A 19,701-nucleotide genomic window follows, 5' to 3' on the forward strand; every position below is an offset into this window, starting at 1 on the left:
TTCAGAATTGAAATGAGATAAAAGACACCCCTCCCTCAAAACTAGCATGCTTCAAAAAGCAGCTCCGTGATTCAGCAGAGAGTGCCACTTCACCGCTATCTATACATCTGTATCGGCCATACATTACCGGGCAAAAGCAGCCTTCCCTAGTGAATCACGGCTTCCAGTTCACAGCAGTTTGGCTACTTAAAATTAAAAAAAAAAACAAAAAACAAACCATTATACACATATATGCTGTGGTACATTTATCAAATTTCCATCACTGCTCTTAAAAACTCAGGCCATAAGACTGAAACAAATTCACAGAGTTAAAAGTTAATAAATTAGAAGCAGCTTTAAAAAAACATATGGGGTAGGAAAGGGGGGCTTTTACAGGAGATTTCAAATAAAACTCAGAACAGTTTAAAATACACTTACAAATTCCAACGTTTCCTGGTAGGAGTGGTCCTCGCTTTTCATTAACTTTATACCGGTGAGGACAACCTCCTTTGTACAAAGAACAAGGAAAGCTGTTTACAAAATCAACTTGGCCTTGGCTATGTGATATTTACACACTCAGAGAACGGCGCTTTGGCTAGACAAAGAGCAGTACGTGCTTCTCTCTTTGCTTTCTTCCTTCACTTAAAAAACCCCAAAACAACAACAACAAAAAACCCCAAAACAAAACAAAAAATATTCTTCTGCTTTGAGAAATGGGAAGCCTTAAAAATTCCCTGGCCTTGGTTTTAAAAGGAGTGGTAGCACTCAGAAGCTTTGGTCCTCTATGGCAAATGGCAGCTTGCCGCGCAGCTCCGTCGCGTGCAGTCATTCCACCCTCGACGAATGGACTGAGTGTTTGGTCCCCAACGCGCAGCTGCACCGGCAGATAGGATGGCGGCTCCACTGAGGATCTTACAGTTACAAAACCAGTATCATCATCGTCATCATCAGTAAGCCCCCATCCATCCATTTCCAATGCTTTTTGGTTTGCTAGAGTTGAATCTCCTGTCCAAGGTTGCACCGATTAAAAACCCCAAGGTGCCAAAGCACGCGCTGAAGCCGAGCTGTCGCTGCGCAGGGGAAGATCCTGGCTCCCCCGCTGCATTTGGCTCCTTGGGGCACTCAATAATGGAAAGATTGCGTCCTTCCCAAGGCACACGTAACGCAGTTCAGGTAGAGAGGGACGAGCTCATCGAGGCACAACCCATCCTCACTGGCGGGCAGCTGAAGTCTTCCTGACAAGAATCTCCTGGGCTGCAGCGTAGCAGTTGTGCTGCCTGTAATGCTGAAGCAGCCTCTTCCACAAAGGGTTGCACTCCAGGAGGTACCGGTTCCCTGTTGGCACAGGGATGGAGGCAGCGCGTTAGTGGCCGGAAGAGGCTCGGGCGATACCGTCACAGACCGGTCGCAGAAAGTTTTGTCTAACGTTTCTAGCCTAAGGGTGCTGGATAACTTGCCGGGACATTGCCTTTAGCCAGAGCTCTGTGAAATCCCAGCTCCCTTTTCAGCGCTGTCATATCTGCGAGCAGCTTCCCTACGCATCACAGCCTACGCCTGTGTGATTAGGAGGAAAATAAGCAGCCAAATTCTGTTAGGAGAGAGCTCTAGCATGCAAGCGATGGAAACAACCTGGTCCAAACCGGAGGGCGAGAAAAACTAATTACACATGCTGCATACGAGCCATGCACGATCTCCGCTTTGCACAGATTGCCCAGATAGCCCAGTTTCAAAACCACAGACAGACTAAAGGGCAGAAGAATCAAGCAAGACCATCGGTTGTACTAGTCTGGATTGCCACCCCTTTATCCAAGCATCCCGCTCCCCCGCAGGCCTGCGCACGCTCCCAGGAGACCCACCTAAAATGCAGAGGCCTGCCTGAGCTCGCGTGATGCCGACATTGATCTGGTTTGGGTCAGTAACAAACCCCAGGTACTTCTTCTGCCAGCTCTTCGTGGGCTTCATATCAATCTCCGATCGGGGGCAGGAGCGTACAGTTGACAGGATCACATATCTCCACTCACTTCCTAGAAAGCGGAATTGAACCGGATTTTTTTAAAAGGAAGCATCCGGCCACCCCTCCACCCGACGAGGCACTCATTTCTCTACAGCAAGACCCACAGAACCGCAGCCACCGTTTGGGTTTCTCCAGCTTTGGAGGCCATCGGATTCCCAGTCATTGCTCTCCAAAGAGCGCGTTATAGCAGTTCTTTAACACCCCCTTCACACACTCTCCACCTTCCCTTCTTCAGCGGTCCCACCCTGCCTGGACACTCCAGAGGTTTCTAAAGGATTTGTTATAATCACAAATCACCCAGAAATCTGGCTCAGGGATGCTTCCTCCATGGCTGAAATGACCCTGGTGTAGGACTTGCTCTAAGACCGTCTCCGTGAGAAGCTGCTTCAGTCCTCGGGAAGGCAGGGGAGAGCAGAACCGATCCTCGCCTCTCCTCACCTTGACTCTTCATGATGGTGCAGACCGTCACGCCGCGGATGCCCTCTTTCAGAAGGCTCTTGCTGATCTTGGAGACCTGGGCGTTGTAGGGGCTCAGGATGGCGATGCTGTCCGGCTGGATGGTGCCATCTAGTGTCAGCTGCTTCGCCACCCTCACCTGGGAAGAGCAGGGTCCTGCTCACCTGGGAGCGGTGGCCAGAGGGAACCAGCCCTCCAGCACCCTGTCCCCAGGGCAGCGATGGTGCCTCGCTGTGCCGCTCCCCCTGCTCTGGGTCACGCTTCCCTACAGCTGCCTCCGGCCAGGGGCATCGTGGCATGCTCCAGACCCAAGAAGACACCAGGCAGCTACCGCACCCCGCTGATCTTTTATCTTATATCGCTACTTGACCAGCGGGGTTAGCTCAGTTGGTTAGAGCATGGTGCTAATAACGCCAAGTTCACAGGTTCAATCCCTGCTTACTGCAGGGGGGTTGGGCTCGATGATCTCTCAAGGTCCCTTCCAACCCAAAGCATTCTATGATTCTACTCATCGTCCCTCCATGGTCCCCAGCGTCGCCCAGCACAACACCCTCCCTTTTGCATCTCCAGCAATTCCCCAGGACCCTCCTCACCGCCTGCTCCGCTTCTTCTGCGTTAGCTTTGGAGTTCTCGTTTCCTTCCTCAGTAGAAATCATCAGGCTCTCCTCCTTCCCCTCCACGTGCCCAAAGATGATAGGGCAGCAGCCGTTATCTTTGTGGTAGAAGACACTGGCTTTATGAGCAAGCCGGGGGCATGTTTTCAGCCGCCCTTCATAAAACTCCTGGGATGGGAACTTGCAAATGCCTTTGTGCTGGCAGAGAAAAGGGAAGAAATGGAGATGAACAAAACCCAAGGAACTTCTCAACCTGCAGCACCTTTTTGGGCTGGCTTCACCTGCAATGCCACTGTGCCATAGCTGGCTCCGGGTGAGGGCATTATTCATTACTCTAGGAAGGGAAAGCGCTAATGGAAAATATCTGTTTCCCAGTGGCTTGACGCAAGCCCCGATAGCAGCGTTTTCTGTGATGGAGAAAAGACAACCCAATTGAGGAAGGCCTCACCATGCGGTACTGCATATCCAGCATCCATGCCTGATTCCGGTAGCGCTCAAAAAGAGACGTCTCCATGCCAAGACTCTTGCAGAAGTCATTGTTGACCACAGGCCGCAGCTGTTTGTGATCCCCAAGCAAAACAACCTGGAACAAAGAGGGGACACCTCAGCTATGAGAATGGTGGCGCTGGTGAAGGCAAACAGCTCTTTGAAAGGCTACTTGCACACAGACATTGGTTGCTCCTTATTTACGTTCTGGTTACAGCAACTTCAACCAAGGACCACGCTGGGCATTATGTAAAGATCCCGACCCAGACAACACGGAGCCTTGTTCCCATCTGATAGGAGAAAGACATCATGTAGCAAGCCTACTGAGATCCAGTCCATGCTTCTTGTCATGTTAATACTTTGTACCTCAGTCAGCACATTTTTTGGTGGCAGTGATACCCACCCTGTAAAGAAGCACCAAAAATCCAGCCACACCACCACGTGTTTTCTTTTGCAGAAAGCCAAGAGCAAGTTTAGAGGAGTCTGAAGGCAGAGAGCTGATACACACAGCAGAGAGGCGAGCAGACACAACAGTTCTCCACCACAGCTTTCAGGCGTATAGCAAGCCTTGTGACTCTGCTTTATGTGATATGAACAGATAACGCACGGCTCATGCATCTAGTGAGAATATTTATGTGCTGCACGTACCTCTCTGGGCCTCGAGATTTTAATTATAGTTAGTAGAGTTATACCTCAAAGGAAACAACTGCCTGAAGGGTGAAACAGTGATACACCATCATAGATACTACCAAGAACAACCTTAAAACCTCATAAAACTTGGAAGAGCAGCATGGTAAGCAGTGGAAGACACGCAGAGGTTTGAGAGCCCTGAGCAGCCGTCCTAGAGACGCATCTTTGGAAGGGACTTACCTTCTCAGCACGGCGGTGGCTGACCAAGGGGATGAGGGTCTCGGGCTCTGTGGACATGGCACACTCATCAATGATTATCTGCTTGACATTGAGCTGCTCCAGGGAGGTGGCAGACGCAGCGGAGCACGTGCACAGGATGACATCGTGGCGTGCCAGTTCATAATCACGAGCATCTGACAAGTGAATTTTGTACCTGGTGGTCAATGCAGAAAGCACCAGGTTATGCATACAGGAATCATCTCCGGGTTCCTCATGCAGGAACCAGGCAGAGGCTATATTTTCCCAAATTATTATGGTTGTATCTCCCTCCCCAGGATGAGCCGGCGTTCTCAGAAAAGGGCTTTGCATGGACACTGTAGGAAATGTACTTTGTCCTGAATAAAACAGGGCAGGGGCTCAGGACAGAGGATGCAAGTGTCACACATGCACAATGTGAGTTTTGGTCCAGACGGACAGCAGCGCTAGAGCAGAAGGCTCTGCACTGTACCACTAACCCCGAGCTAATCACTTTTATCATCATTCCAAACACCCAGCTTATTAATCTGTCTTGATGTTTTCACCTAGTCCCTCGGCTTGCACGAGCCAGGACAAATCCGCTGACTTTCACACAGTCTACCAGTTTGTGTCAACTGGGACCTAGCAAGTACAGCCCAAACCTCTTCTCGCAGAGCGAGGAGATTGCTGCACTGTGCTCCTTCGGGCACTGCTTCAGAGGTGGCACACGGCCAAAGTCAGCTGTCTCTCACCAGGGTCTCTTTCTACTCACTTCCTTGTTTCTTCTTCTGTTATCTGCTCTCCGTTCTTCATCCGAGCATCAAAGTGACGGATGTGTTGCCAGAAAGGGTTGGGTGGCCGCCGGATGCGATGATGCAGGATTATTTCGCTGAATAAAGAGTCAATATATAAATATTTTCCACCAACACCCAAGTGGTCTCTTCTACAGTGAAGCATACCACACCTGTCTATGTGGAGAAACCCCATTAGCTAAGGAAGTCACAGCCAGACTTTTCCATCTTTATAGACCTAACACTTAGTTCACACCCTCGAGGACACACAATACAATCACTTTTCTTTAGCAGTTGCAAGCAGGAACGAAGTCAGAGACTTTTAGAGCTGTTCAAAAGAGAGATGAAAACACCTAGGATGTTTTCAACAACCTGGGTTTCCTGACTAGGGGCTACATTAGGCTACACACCTTCACTCGAAAAAATTAAGAACAAAGCAAGTTAATAGTGCTGGCTCCACAGTAGCGGAGCGGAAACCACGTTTGCTGTGGCTTGTTCAGCTTTACCGGTGCAGAAAACGTTGTTCCCCAGCACTGTCAGAGCCTGCAGGCCATGTGGTCCTACCTGAGCTCATGCTTTGGTTTTGCATCCCGCAAGGCTTTGCGGCAGAGGTGCCGGTTGCTCCCTGGGTATGGGTATTCCATTGTTTCTATGGACTCCCCGTACACCCTCAATGGTTTCAGGTTCTTCATCTGCAGCAGCATCTCTGAGGAAGGAGAACAGGTCTGCTCAGACAGCACCAGGCAGCAGTGATGCTGAGAAAGCTCATGGCCTGCGAGGTGCCCAGTGTTCACCGTGCACTCGCCTCTTCTCCCCATCCCTCACTCATCAACCCCACCTTTACAGGTCCTTGCCCTGCAACGAGGGGTCTCCTGTAAGGACCAGCCCCGCTTTATGCGCCTCCTGCCTCCCGCTCACGGCCACGTGTTCTCCCTCCCACCAGTACGAGCTGCTTCGGGGGCTTAAAACCAATACTTACCAGCAACAACATCGACAGACTTGTTGGACGGGCCACAGTACAAGATGCACTTTCTCCCCTTGGTCTTCTCTTCTTCAGAGGATGGTGTTTGCTCCTTCTTGACACTCTCCTCGTTCAGCTCATGGAACCAGTAGACAATGTGAGTTCCAACAACAGTTTTCCCTGTGCCTAGAAAAGCAAGGAGGTTGCCGAGAACACTTTAACCACGACACCCATGCTCTAGATCAACCTCCAGATGATCAGCCATGAAATAAAATCAAGAACCGAAGGGACTGCATTGAACAGCTGTGGGTGATGCCAACCCACGCTACCTTCTTCTGTCTCACCGAGGGTCCTACGGAAAGGCTGCCCTGGGAAGTGGTGGAGTCACCATCCCTGGAGATATTTAAAAGATGTGTAGACGCTTAGGGACATGGTTTAGTGGTGGACTTGGCAGCGTTAGGTTAACAGTTGGACTCGATGATTTGAACGGTCTTTCCCAACCTAAATGATTCTACGATTCTATGAAAGCAACAGATTAGCTCTAACCTGCCCTGCAAAACACAGTAGGCACGTACTCCTGCCATCCCCCCAGCCTTACCTGGTGGGCCTTGGATGAGCGTGAAGGATTTTCTCAGAGCATTTAGAACAGCCTGGTTCTGACTCTCGTTGAGCTTCCTGTGGCTGCCCGGGATATCAAAGGATTTTTGCTGCAGGATTTTGGACGTTGTCACTGTTACGCAAAGAGCCAAGAAAACAAGTTTAAAGAAGGTTACCAAAGACAGCACACAAGCGATCCAACAGGAGGATGCAGCAGGTACCAAAGCAATCGTGGCCCATTTACAAGACCACCTAAAAGTAATCCTCATCCCATACCAAGATGTTCTGCCCATGAGCCTTCTCTGTGAGTCCTGGGGATTAGAACTTCACCCGTGCCACTCTCCAGCAGGGCATCCCATGCTACCTTCACTCTGCCAGGCTAGCAGCTCCTTTCCTCCCCTTGGCAGGGGAACCTCCCGGTCTGGGAGCGTAACCCCTAGGGCAAGGACCCACAGAAGATGCCAGGGCACCTGCCTGGCCAGAAGCAAGTACCACAAGGTAAGAAAAGTGAGTATTTGCACCTACCTTTTTTAGGAGGTTCATGGCCGAGGGCGATGCTTTTAGCAAGGTCAGAGGCATACTTGAGCCTCCAAATTGCCTTTTCTTTCCGTCTGACAGACAGGGAAAAATAAGAATGAATGGAATGTAGCATAAAATAGTGAAAATTGTAATGCAGCTTTGTACAACTGTCTTGTTTATTCTTTCTCTCTGCTTTGATGTTGAATGAAATCCTTCCACAAAGTACTTAAACCAAAACAACTCTTACTCTGCTCTTTTGCATCTGGGTCTATTTCTCAACTGTCCGAAGAGCTGAGCCTGCAAAGATGTTGAGAGCAAGGAGCACAACTTCTGTCCCAACTCCATTTTATTATGGCCCGCCCGATTTTATTGGATTAACTTCCAATTTTTTCCTAAAATTCATGATACAAAAGGAAACACATTCTGCCCTGAAAAAGCTACAGCAGTCGTGGGTGTGTAGCTGTGTCCATGCTGTGTACAAAGAAGGGCAAACTAGACATCAGCTCTGCTTTAATAAGAGCAGATCTTGCTTCACAGCAACAGGAAAGGGGAATGGTTGGGAAATCAGGAAGCACTTCTGCTAAGCCAACCCTGATCCAGTGCTTCACACTGCCTTTTTATGACACATATTGCAGCAATCCAGTAACATAAGAAACAGATGCCTAGGGAAATTTCAGCGCGGCACCTTCCCCTATCTCCCCATTATCAAGGTCAACCAGAAGAGCAAAAGGCCATCTGGAGAACAGATCTGAGAAATGCTGCCACCCCACCAAATATCAACAGCCCAACAGCACGGCCAGTCGGAGCTGGGCAGACAGATTTTTCAGGGGATCAGCTGCACCAGCGAGCAAATCCCATTCAGGTGCAGCAAAGGAGTACCGTGGGAAGCCATTGCTCCGCATGGACAGGTTAACCAGAGCACAACCACTAAGCACACTTACACGTCTGGCAACATCTTTGGTATGAGCTCCACCGTGAACCTGGCAGAGGCCTGTGAGATTTCCACAGGGATGTTCTCCATAGACATATAGTGGATGTAAAAGTTCATGGTCTGCTGACTAGATCTGTCTGACTTCTCGTCGTCGCTGAACTCTTCAGTGACCCCGTGAGCCACCCAGGTGTAAGTATCTGGATCAACCACAAGTGGGCTTTCTGACGTGCCCTTGTTAGAAAAAGTCAGGTTCTGGAGGCCGTGGCTAAGGCACTCCTCATCGCTTTGAAGGCCCCCAAGCTTCAGCCCACTTAAGCGAATGCACAAGTAACAGTAGTTGAAGTCCACTTCAATGGAGCACTCCTCCATAAATGTTTTGTTTAGGCGGAAACTCCCTTGCAGCTGTCCTTTGCTTGTCCTTTGCTTTGCCCAGGTTATTTTGACATCATGGAGGATAATCGAGTCATTTTGGTCCACCGCACACGAAGCGGACTCCATGGCGCTCATTGGCATCCATACCTTGTTATACTCCGTTGCGTGCTTGTACTTGTCTTTGGACGGCAGGGTGGCGTAGGCAGAGAAGCAGTCAATAGGCTTTTCCATGTGCTGCAGGCAGATGTCGAAACCTGGTGTCACGCACCACAGCTGCACGAAGGGCACTAGGAAGCCCCGGCAGACGTCCGTGGTGAGCTGGAACTGCAGTGCGTTGCCGGCGCTCAGCTCCAGGAAGAGCTCCACATAGTGCATGCACTGGCTCTTCCTTACCCAGCCCACGTGCCGCTGGTACGGCTCCTTGCTCTTCCAAAGGAGGGAGGCTGCAGTCTCAAACTTCTCACTCCTGATGGCTGCAAGCACGTCTTGCCAAGTCTTATTGGCGACGAGGGTGACGCTGTGGTCACGGATAGGTCCTTCCCGCAGGCTGTGCTCCTTCATCGTCTCCACAGAGTACACCCTCCTCTTCCACATCAGCCTGATGCAGTTCCGCTGCTGGATGAACATGGGCTGCTCTATCAGCTGAAGAGACCTGTAATTAATTACCTGGGGATCCGGAAGACTCTCTTTGTTCAGGGGAAACAGGGCTTTAAAACTCTTGTTCGTCCCTTCGATATCCACGATGAAGGCGATCTTCTGCAGGACTTGGCCCTTCAGCTGGGTGGCCATCTGCAGGCAGCGGGCTCTCTTCTCATACATCACTGCCTGGGAATTCTTCCTGTTGAAGTCATGACAGAGAAACTCAATGTCGTCCGAAGAATAGACGATGGGCTTCTTGTGGAGCACGGAATGAAGGTGCCGCTGGACCACGATATCCATGTACCGGCGGATGGGAGAGGAAGCCCAGGTGTACGAGTCAACGTGGAGGGAGTAATGGCCTGCTCTCGACTGGACAGTGGAGTTGGAGCGACTGAAATAGGAGCGGCCAAGCAGTCTCCTGAACTCCAGGGCCACGGGGGCCAGGTTCGGGTGGATGTCATCGGTAACAATAAGATCTAGCATCTTGTGGAAGTTATGGACTTTAGCGGCTGACTGCAGGTGCTCCCAGATGGGGGCCAGGAGGCTGAACTCCACATTTTTGGAGGAGCCTTGGCCAGGAGGCACCTCTCCCAGGTGGTGTAAGAGATGGATGGACAACGGAAGGATTTGGCTGTACTTGTTTTTCAGGTGCGATAACTGCTGAGGGCTTGGCTCGCACTGACACCGGAGGGGAGTGACATTTCTGGTGTTCTCCTGGTTGGTGAGGAACTCGGCCACAAAACTGTTGAACATGATCATTAACTCCTCTATCATCTGATGGGACCCCCTGTTACCTGGGGAACTTTCCTCATCCAGCTGGTCATAGAAACAGTCCTCCTGCAGCCGAGACTTCCGATGGATCCTGGAGAAGTGATAAGCCACAGCTATGCAGTCCTCCAGGGTATTGAAACGAAGGGTCCCTCCTGCTTCCCTGTAGTGGTCCTTAATGCAGAGCTCTGCCTCTTCATAGGACAGCTGCCTGTCCGAGCGGATCACAGAGATGGTGAAGTCTTCCTTTAACATCTCATCAGTCCCCTTTTCTATGGTGACAAACAAGGAGATCACCCGACGATCTTCCTGCGGCAGGAGGCTGCAAACGTCTTGGCTGATGTGGGGTGGGAACATGCACAGCGGCTCCTGGTTGGGAGCGTAGTAGGTGACACCACGCTTCTTTGCTTCCAGGTCCAAGGCACTGCCTTTGGGAATGATGCCAGCCACGTCTGCAATGTGGATCCCAATCTCGTAGTAACGCCCAAGATCCCTAACGCTGACAGCGTCGTCCAAATCCCTGGCACCTTGGGGGTCGACAGTGAAAGTCGGGTAACTCCGACAGTCCTTCAGATTTTCCTTGTTGGGGTTTAGTCTGCTGCTGGAGGTGTATTTGGCTGACTCCTTGGTGACAGCAGCTGGGTATTTCTTGTCCAAACTATACTCCAAGTCAAGGATCTTTAAGCCTTCTTCCAAAGTCAACGCGGCATGCAGCATCTCCGTTATTATCCCCAAAGGATAGTAAAACCCTTCCCTCCAGGAGATAACCTGGACGCAGAATAGCTGGCATCTCCTTGTCTCCTGGCTGATCTTCTCACAGCTGACCACTCTGTACTTCCCATTGACAAGCCTGCGGATAGGAATGACGTTGGGTTTCTCTTTCAGCCCTGGGACGAATATTTTAGTGACAGTGGGATCGATGGGTATCATCACCCGGGGATCAAATTCATCCATCTTGCAGATGAAGGTCCGCTCTCTCTCCGCACGCTTTAAGATGCCCACCACCTTCCCCTGCGGGCGGTGGCTGCCGCCGTCAGCCGTGCTGCTCTGCAGGATTGCCACGAGCACCTCGTCCCCGGTGAAGGCCGTCCCGCAGTGAACTCTGCCTTTGATCTGAATGGTCATCGCAGGGGAGTCATCGAGGGTGAAGGCAGAAGCTCTGTCGAACCCTTCTTTGATCAGCTCGCACCTCTTGTACATTTTGGGGTGCATGTGCAGATACTCCTGCATCATCTGAGAAGAGAAGGTGACATATTCCTTCCTGCCTTCCTGCTGGTTTGAAGCCTCAGACTTCACGTTCAGCAGCCCTTCTTCGGACACCGTCACCAGCACGTTCTTGCTCTCATCTAAGAGCTCCTGGAGGATGGGATCGTCAGGATTCATGCTCTCAGCCTCAGAGCTCCAGGAATCTGTGTCGCTGTCCTCCTCGTCCCCCTCTGGGCTCCTCCTGCTCCAGCTCTCCTTGTCGCACGCAGCCTGTTTGATCTGGGCCATCGTCAGGTTCTCTGGGAAGACGCTCCCCTTCTCGACGCACTGCTGGATGAAGCGCTTCCACACCTTGCTGCACTGGCCGTGGGAGCACAGGGCCACGGCATCCCCCACTGCGACAACCAGCGACTGAGCCCGGGTCATGATGGTGTTGAGCACTCTGGCTTCGTTGAAGAACTCGAGGTTGTGGGAGGCCGAGACGCGCAGGCTCTCGCTGGTGTGGACTGTGCTGATGATGATGACCCGGAACTCCCGCCCTGCACCGGAGGGGACAAGGGAGAAGTCACTCATGGGAACGCAACGGGGAAGACCCTGTCTGGCTGCCGTCTGGCGCTCTGCCCACCTACGCTGCGTTATGGGGCCACGGGCTGGTGTAACTTCGCTTGGCTGAGTCATGGGAGCCACCTGATGCGAATAAAGCGGCTCTTGGGGATTGTGAGGGCCTCCAGGCATGAACCAGGGCGGACACCACAAGGCCACCACCATCCATGCACCAGGGAGGGAAGGGCAGTGCGGAGACAGGAGAAAGGCAGGGCACCGGAGCCGTGCAGCCGCGAGCACCCGTGGAGCAGCCCCGCGAGCTCAGGGCCGCCGGCAGCCCCTGCCAGCCACTCCTCGCAAACACGGGTAGAGTCTTCTGTGAATCGCAAATTCCTCGGGGAACCGAGGGTCTTGCAGGGACAAGAGCAGTGACCGTTCGCAAGAATCCCTCTCCCCTCAAGGACAGCTCTGCTGGCTGATCGCACGACAAGTAACAAACAGCAAGAGGCACCCTGGTGATTTCAGAGCTGAGAAGAGACTGCAAAGAAAGGGTGTGGAGATCAGAAACACACCCCAGGGGTCAGATATTCTCACCATGAGGAGTCCCAGCTGCACAATAATTAAAAAAAAAAAAAAAACCAAAAAAAAAACCCACAGATGAGTCATAAACTAAGTCCTTGAGGACAAAAGCAGTCCTATCCCTCTCTTGTCATCCGGAGCAGCGGACTCCTCCTTTAGTGAGCTGTTCTGCAATTTTTGCTGCGACTGGTACCCCCAGGCCATCCTGGTTTCAATTCCCTTCTATTACTAGCCCCCCCCGCTGGTACTTGGGGCTTCACATGATTCACACATGCTCAAGTCCTTGGGGTCGCGCTTACAGCATTTTCACCCTCCTACAAAGCAACGTCCATATATTTGAAACGAGCTGACAGTTGGGTGCAGATTTAATTCACTGTGAAATCTTATTCACTAAGGAGAGAGGACAAAAATCAAAGAACTACCAACCCGAAGGGGATGAAAATCAGCCAAAGGATTTCCAGGCACTCCCTCCTAATCAGCGCTACGTGGGCTGCGGCCGCTTGCTGCAGCGGTGGCAGAGCCACGGGGAAGGGCAGGGGAGCTCTGCCTAACAGCACCACACGCACCCTCCCACAGAGGTATTTCGCCATGAGATCAGCCAGTATTTTGCATTTTAGCAAGGAGGGCAACGTTAAGATGCCAGAAAGACCTCTGCTAACCCAGCGTCGATTCCCCCTGCTCGTTACCAGTGGCTGTAGCTGCGACAGACTCTCCTGTCCACCAACGTGACTGCAAAAGCTCTCCTTACACCCAGAAGACTGCAAAACGCAGCCAGGCGCGACTAACTATTGCACAAGACACAAACCTGGCAAGTTTTCATAGTTTTCTACCACCACCTCTTGTAGCTGCTTCTTTCTCAGCTCTTGTCTTGTTGCAGAAACCTGGTAATAAAGGAAGAGGCACAACTGAGTACAGTTTCAGCTCAGAAATGCCCCCACCCGACACCAAGGTCCCTCACCCTTCTCGGCTGCAGGTTCCCCAAGAAAGTTACTCAACAGCAATCACACGTCCTGGGCTGACTTCAGCCCGTGCTCCCAGTCTGCCCTATAGTTAACCTGCCCAGAGGATCCTGAAAGAAATCTTCAACTAAACCATCCCACCACGAGACATCTCTGCTCCGACCACCCATGAAATGCTACCCAAGCGGAAAGCGCCTTGAAAAAGCACTGGTGGCAAGCAAGATGCCAGATTCCCTATTTTTGCCAGCACAAGAGACAGGTTTATCGTAAAGAGAGTCCAGCATTTATTAGGGAGTGTTTAGAGAGCGGTCAGCGGTGCTTGCCTACACCTTTCAGGTGAGGAACACGTGGTTCTCCTACATACCTGCATCCCGTGGGAGACCACACAGATCCTCTTCAGATCTCGGACACCCCACTCATCTGGCCACCTCTTATAGATCTCCTTCACTTTCTCAATCACTTGTATTATCTCAGAGGCGTTGTGCCAAGAAATCATGGACATATCCCTTTCAGCCACGCCAGACACGTGGCAGAACACAAGTGGGTAGATTTTGGGATGGGGTGGGATGTTCCCGCTGGCTTGAATCGCGTTGCCTTTGCCAATGTAGAAGTGCTTGGAGACAAACTCAATTATGCCTGCAGTGGAGCGGTAATTCTCATTGAAGATGATCCTGCTCTTCATGGCCACTTCATGCCTCTCTTTCTGGTAAAACTGAAAGAGCCGGTTTAACAGGGTGTGATCAGCAGATTGTCCATTCCCAACACAGAACAGCTTTGGGGTTATCTGCATGTGGTCCCCAGCGAGGACAATCCGGGTCTCAAAAGTGGCATAGGAGAGTGGAACCAAAGCTTCGCACTCCAGCATCTGAGCAGCCTCGTCAATCATGATGTGGGTGAAGTAGCCTTGGGCAACCTTCAAGTTCTTGGATAACATGGAGGTGGTAATAATGATGCGGTGCCTGTCAATCTCTGCCCGTGTGGGGTGCCGGAAGGAGCGCTGGTCTGGCGAGAGGCAGCAGTACATCTGAGTGATGGGGTCTGTCAGGTTGATGGGACGGTCAGTGGATATAATCCTCAAGGGAACAGCCCACGGATGCCCATTGGTCGCGTAGTTATGGAAATACTCCCGGATGTAGATGTCAGCAGCACTGGAGGGGAACAAAAGGGGAAATTATCAAGGAATTGTAAGCGCTGTTCCTAACGCTGTGACCGCCATCCCAACGCGCTATCTGATCATTCACCAACACGCACCCAAAATCTCCCCCAGCTTCGGCTGACAAGGCACTCGTCGCGGGAGATAGTCACATATGCGCAAAGAAGCCGGTGTGCATGCAGCCCCCAATTCCAAGCCTATTTTGAGAGTATGGTCTGAAACAGGACTTGATACTCGAGACTAGGGCGTCTCTCGATGCTCACATGGAGAAATGCAATGTGCCCAAGAAAATCTGCGGCCCTGCTTCTCTCTAAGGCCAAGTTAGGCAGACACGACCCGGCACCCCTCTCCTCTGACAGTTAACCATCCCCAGCCCGGGCGGGTGGCACGAGATCTGCGGAGGAAGCTTCAGTGCAACAGCCAGCCTGAAACGGGCTAAGATTAGCAGTCGCCCATCTATTATACATTAAAAACTAAGGCAGTAACAGCCTGCAGGATCGGATGTGGACACTCTTTTCAGCATAACTGCTCTAATTTTAACAATCTTGGCCTGATTTCTCTGAAGGCAGATTCAATGGCAGTCAGACCAGATCTGCATTTCCTCTTCCCCAAACTCTCCCTGGAAAAGGAAAAAAATTGACACGTGCACAGAGCACAACAGTCTTCAAGGGCAAGTAGAGCATAATATTATCCCAGCAAGATCAGGCAATGGCTTTCTACTTCTTCCAGTACGCAGTAAAGGCTAGAAAGAACTGTCTCTCCAACCGCATCTCCATTTATATGAGGCAGGAATATGCTGCCTCTTCTACAAAGACTTCCACCCATGCCGGGCTTCTTCCTAGCAGGAAGTACTAGAGCAGTTTGAGACACGTTAAATAAAAATGAATTTATTTAAACAAGCAATTGAAATGCATACTAAGAAAAGGGCAGCTCGGCTCCGTCTCACACACCCTGGCTCCTGCTCATCCCACCAGGCGAGCGATGGGCCAGCGCAGGGACTCAGCCCATGACTCTGGTTGCCTCGTCCCTCATCGCCTGCTAACCTGTTAGTGTGTGTGCAGATCAGCACCCGCGTGTTGGGCTGCCTGAGGATCTCCATGGTGGCCATGGCCAAGGTGAACGTCTTCCCTGTGCCGAAAGGCCCATAGATGAGAAGAGGTGGGACCTGCCGGCTGGTGGTTGCTTGGCCCGTGATGAAGGAGATGGCTAGTTTCTGCTTGCTATTCCCTTTCGGTGGTGACCGAAGAGAGTAGGGGACAGAGCAACTGGCAACATCTGGTAGGACCAGCTTCTCATCCAACAGGCAGTCCACAGCCTGGTGCCACTGCCGGAACAGCAGCTGGTCGATTTGGAACTGGATCTCCACCTTGTGGAAGGTTTTTGGCTTGAAGTTCAGCTCTGAGCAGCATCTCTTTGGTATCTGTAGCCAGATGGTCTTCTCCGTGGTGGCTTTGTGCTCCACACTAACCTCGTAAACCCGATTGTCTACAGGTGGGTCAAGTGCCAGGAAAGCAGTGGGCACAGACCTGCTCAGCAGATACCCCTCGTCTGTGTCTGGCGAGAGGTTATAAGGTGTAGGCACTTCAGCAAACAGCTCACCAGGGAGGGCAATCTTCATCCCCATGGAGAGGCTTTCCAGCATGGGGGTCAGCGAGATGACGACCCGCAGGTTGAGTCTGAAAGGAGGAAACACCTGAATGAACAGCAGAGAACCGGCCCATCGGTTCATCTGCAACCGCCCTCCCCGCTGCAGAGGGGGGATTGCCACCTACACCCGGAGAGGGTCCGCCAGCCCCCACAGCACACACAGCCAGAAGCCATCCTTCTAACCAACCTGTGGCTGCAGGACAAGACCCAGCCCTTCCCCTCCTACCACTACCCAGCAAACCACCTCTCTTGGCAGGCTTCCATTTTTCTGGGAAGGTGCCCCAGGACCCAACCCAGAAGAGACACAGACTTCAATAGCGGCACGGCCCCAGGGGCAGGGTTAGCAATGGGCCTGCGGTCCATCGCGAGGAGGAGCCCCTCTGGGTCCGTGCCTGGCACTTACTTGGCAATCAGAGACTGTTCGACTTCTTCCTCGCGGAAGAGGAAGCTGTGCATCCTCTCGCGATAGTTGACACGGGTGATGGGAATGGTCGCACCACCCTCACGCTGGTAGTCCAGCGCGAGAGCGGGAGGTTTGTACTTGGCCAGCAGATCCACATCGTCACTGGTCCTTGGCATGCTGGGAATGATGATCCGGTTACCTCGATCCCATCGCACAAAGTTGACAGGGTGGCTGCTCTCCCTGCTGCCGGGGATGAGCTGGGGGGTCTCCCGCCGGCCCACCTTCACCCTGATCTTCTGCATGAGGACGGGGCGTTGACCGAAGTCGAACACCACCCACTGCTCGAAGACGCCCAGCGCGCAGCACTCCATGCAGACCTCCACCAGCGCGGTGCGTGGGGAGGAAGGCAGGGTGGCCACGCACTCCCCCCGAATGTACTGGAGGCCCCGGGAAAGCCCATTCCCCGAGAGGTAGAAGCTGACTCCGGGTTCCCGCTTCAGCAGGGCCACGTGCTGCAGAGGCATCTGCCGGGTGAGGAGAAGACAGGGACACGGTGAGGGCAGCCCTCGGGAAGAGCCCAGCGACTGATGAGGTCCTCCCAGCAGCATTTCCTATTGAAACCTGCTGCAGGAACCGAATGCTGTGCCAGACCTACAGTGCACTTGAAATTCTCCTCAAAGATGCTTATTCCTCGTGCAACCCCACAGCAATTATTTTAAGATCTTAAGGAACCTCAGGTTTCAGTTTTATAGCAACTGAGCCAGCCTGCTGTAAACAGGAAATCTCCTGTGTTGGAGAGGACAATCAGACCCAACCTCTTGCCCCCAACACCCACAAAATCCTGGGCAGGAAAGCAGCCGAATCTTGTTATTTGTGATGATTCGTGGGGGTGCTGAGAGCAGCCGGGTCCGCCCCAGCCCCACTGCACGAGACGAGACAGGAGACAGCGGCTGCACCCCTCATGCACGGCCCCAGCTTGGGCACCACCTTGAGCCCGAGCTGCTCCCGAATACCCAACACACGTCCTCATTCAGACATCCCAAAATCCCTATCCTTCTGCCCCTTGCAGAAATAATAATTAAAAAAAACCAAAAAACCCCAAGGGACAAGGACTGTGCACAGCAGCAGGCGCTGCCAGCGGCTCGCAGCCTCCCGCTGCGCAGAGCTTGGCTTACCTGGGAGTGGACCCTGAAATTCCACTGGTATTTCATCCTCCTGTCCTCCGACTGCACGTGCAGGGGCTGCTCACACACAACCGTGACGCCCTCGACATGCTCAGACATCTGTGGGGGAGGCACGAGAGGGGCAGGACTGAAGGCAACGTCTCCTGGACACACTGCAGAGCCCTCTGCGGGGCCATCTTCATCCCTCGCCTTTACGCTACGTCCTCCCGAGAGGGGACCGCCAGTAAATCCTCATGCTCAGCCCTCACCCACCGCTGCTCAGCGTCCCCGCGCAGCAGCCTGGGGAAATGCAAGGACCCACGGCAGAGCGGCGCGGCCGGGTACCCCGAGCAAGCTCTCGGGTTGCCGTTTCGAAAGGGGCGAAGAAGGGGGATGCAACACCCCTTTCTGCACCACCGTCAGAAAGGCGAGCAGAAAGGTTGCCCCACCGGGCAACCTCCGTTCCCAAGCTCTTAACACAAGAGGCTTCTCGCCATGCGCCGGACCAACGCGCTCCCGCCCTGCCGCCCGCGGACTCACAATCAACACCTCGTTGGAGCACGTCCGATACTCGGCAATGAGCCGGTCCTGGTAGGACAAGAGCCCTTCCTTCAGCGCTTGCTTCTTTTTCTTCCTGGCAACCTTCACCCTCTGGATCCACTCCTGCAGCTCCTCAGCAGAATGAGCCTTGGTGCAGCTGCTCCCCATCTCGCACACCTCCGCTCTGTCGGGAGAGAGGTGTCCCAGGTGCCACCCACGCCTGGTGGCACGGGGGTCCGCAGGGCTGCCCGCTGCCCCTGCCCTCTTCCCCGCTGCACCGGCTGGATGCCTTACCTGCTACACAGCAAGAACTTGGTCACGCCGAGCGGCGGCGCGCGGTGGACCCACTGGACAGAGGTGTCGGCCGAGAGCATCTGCACGTGCTCAATGGAGGAGCAGTGGCTCTCGAAGCTCTCCTGCGAGCTGAAGGTCACCAGGCAGACGCGGCAGTAGAAGTGCTGCACCGGTGCAGGCGCCGCTGGCTCGCTGTTGGTGCTGCAGGTCCCCACGGCCGGCAGCAGGTCGGAGCGAACCAAGCCCTGCTCCCTCTCGGCCTTCCAGACGGCCATCTCCACGTCGCTGTGCGCGTACTGGCAGCGCCGCGGGGTGTGCTTGCAGGGCTGGCCCCTGGAGACGAACCAGCAGTAGCTGAGGGTCGGCATGAACTCGGGGCAGGGCCGGATGGCCGTGTACTGCTGCTTCCTCCGGCTGTCCGACACCACGTGCACCAGGAGGGGGTCCCAGGTCCGGTGGGACTCGCAGAGCTGCCCCTGGCCGCCCGCCGAGATGCGCTGGGGGCAGCCGAAGAAGCAACGCTCGCAGATCTCCTGGAACCGGCCCCCGAACTCGCTGGCGATCTCGCCGGCGACACTGGCTGTGGCGTGGGGGGCGGCGTTGGGGCAGCCCCCCAGCTGCGCCTGCAGCACCGCCGCCTTCAGCTGGCGCCGCTCCAGCTGCTGGTCCCTCTCAAAGTTCCAGACCATGGCCTCCTCCGGGCTCCAGGCAAAGGTGCACTGGCTCTTGTGCTTGCTACAGCCCAGCCCCACCACGTAGTACCTGCAGACGGCGTAGTGGGCTGGGTTGGGGAAGCCCGGCCGCCTGAACACCTTCCTCCAGGCCGTGCATCGGCGGCTGCGGCAGCGGGCCAGGAGGATCTCGTACATGCACTTGTGCTCCACCTCTCGCAGCTGGTAGGTAATCTCGTTCTCCCTCACGCTGCACTTGGAGCAAACCAGGCGCAGCTCCAGCTGCTGCTGGAGGCTGCCCAGCGGCACCGCCGGGCCGTTCGCCGTCGGCATCCTCGGCGGTGGTTTGAGCGGAGCAGGAGTAACGGCGGGAAGTTCCTACAAGGCGATGCTGGGGGGAGGAGGCGCCATGGAGCGGCCGCGTCCTAGCTCGCTACGTACCTGCCAGCCATTGGTGCGAGTTCACAAAGCCTGACAAAGAAACGAGGAACAAGCGACTTAGCAGGAAACATCAGCCGGTCCCTGGCCGGGCGCACGCTGAGGCGCCAGCGC

At 53.6% G+C, this 19,701-nt stretch overlaps 1 protein-coding gene across 1 annotated transcript; it reads right to left on the reverse strand.

Annotated features, from left to right (window-relative positions):
- Positions 1-204: 204 nt before the first annotated feature.
- On the reverse strand, positions 205-18,768 carry HELZ2 (helicase with zinc finger 2). Its single transcript, XM_009493151.2, has 19 exons — positions 18,479-18,768; positions 18,185-18,368; positions 17,657-17,764; positions 16,482-17,005; positions 15,475-16,107; positions 13,643-14,426; positions 13,125-13,200; positions 8,223-11,736; positions 7,288-7,373; positions 6,764-6,895; positions 6,184-6,351; positions 5,769-5,910; positions 5,186-5,302; positions 4,420-4,612; positions 3,512-3,646; positions 3,043-3,261; positions 2,432-2,588; positions 1,836-2,003; positions 205-1,314 (listed from the first exon to the last, which is right to left on the reverse strand). The coding sequence occupies exons 1-19, from the start codon at positions 18,751-18,753 to the stop codon at positions 1,190-1,192; spliced, it is 7,740 nt and encodes a 2,579-aa protein (XP_009491426.2). The 5' UTR covers positions 18,754-18,768; the 3' UTR covers positions 205-1,189.
- Positions 18,769-19,701: the final 933 nt, after the last annotated feature.

This window comes from Pelecanus crispus, chromosome 14 (assembly GCF_030463565.1).
Source record: "Pelecanus crispus isolate bPelCri1 chromosome 14, bPelCri1.pri, whole genome shotgun sequence".
Classification (NCBI taxonomy): domain Eukaryota; kingdom Metazoa; phylum Chordata; class Aves; order Pelecaniformes; family Pelecanidae; genus Pelecanus; species Pelecanus crispus.

Excerpts from the sequence above, each read along its gene's own strand:
- HELZ2 (XM_009493151.2), bottom strand. The coding sequence starts at position 18,753 with ATGGCCGTCTGGAAGGCCGAGAGGGAGCAGGGCTTGGTTCGCTCCGAC. Across the intron at positions 16,108-16,481 it reads GAACAGTCTCTGATTGCCAA|ACTCAACCTGCGGGTCGTCA; the intron begins GTAAGTGCCAGG and ends TCCTCCTTTCAG. Across the intron at positions 3,262-3,511 it reads TGGATATGCAGTACCGCATG|CACAAAGGCATTTGCAAGTT; the intron begins GTGAGGCCTTCC and ends TTTCTCTGCCAG.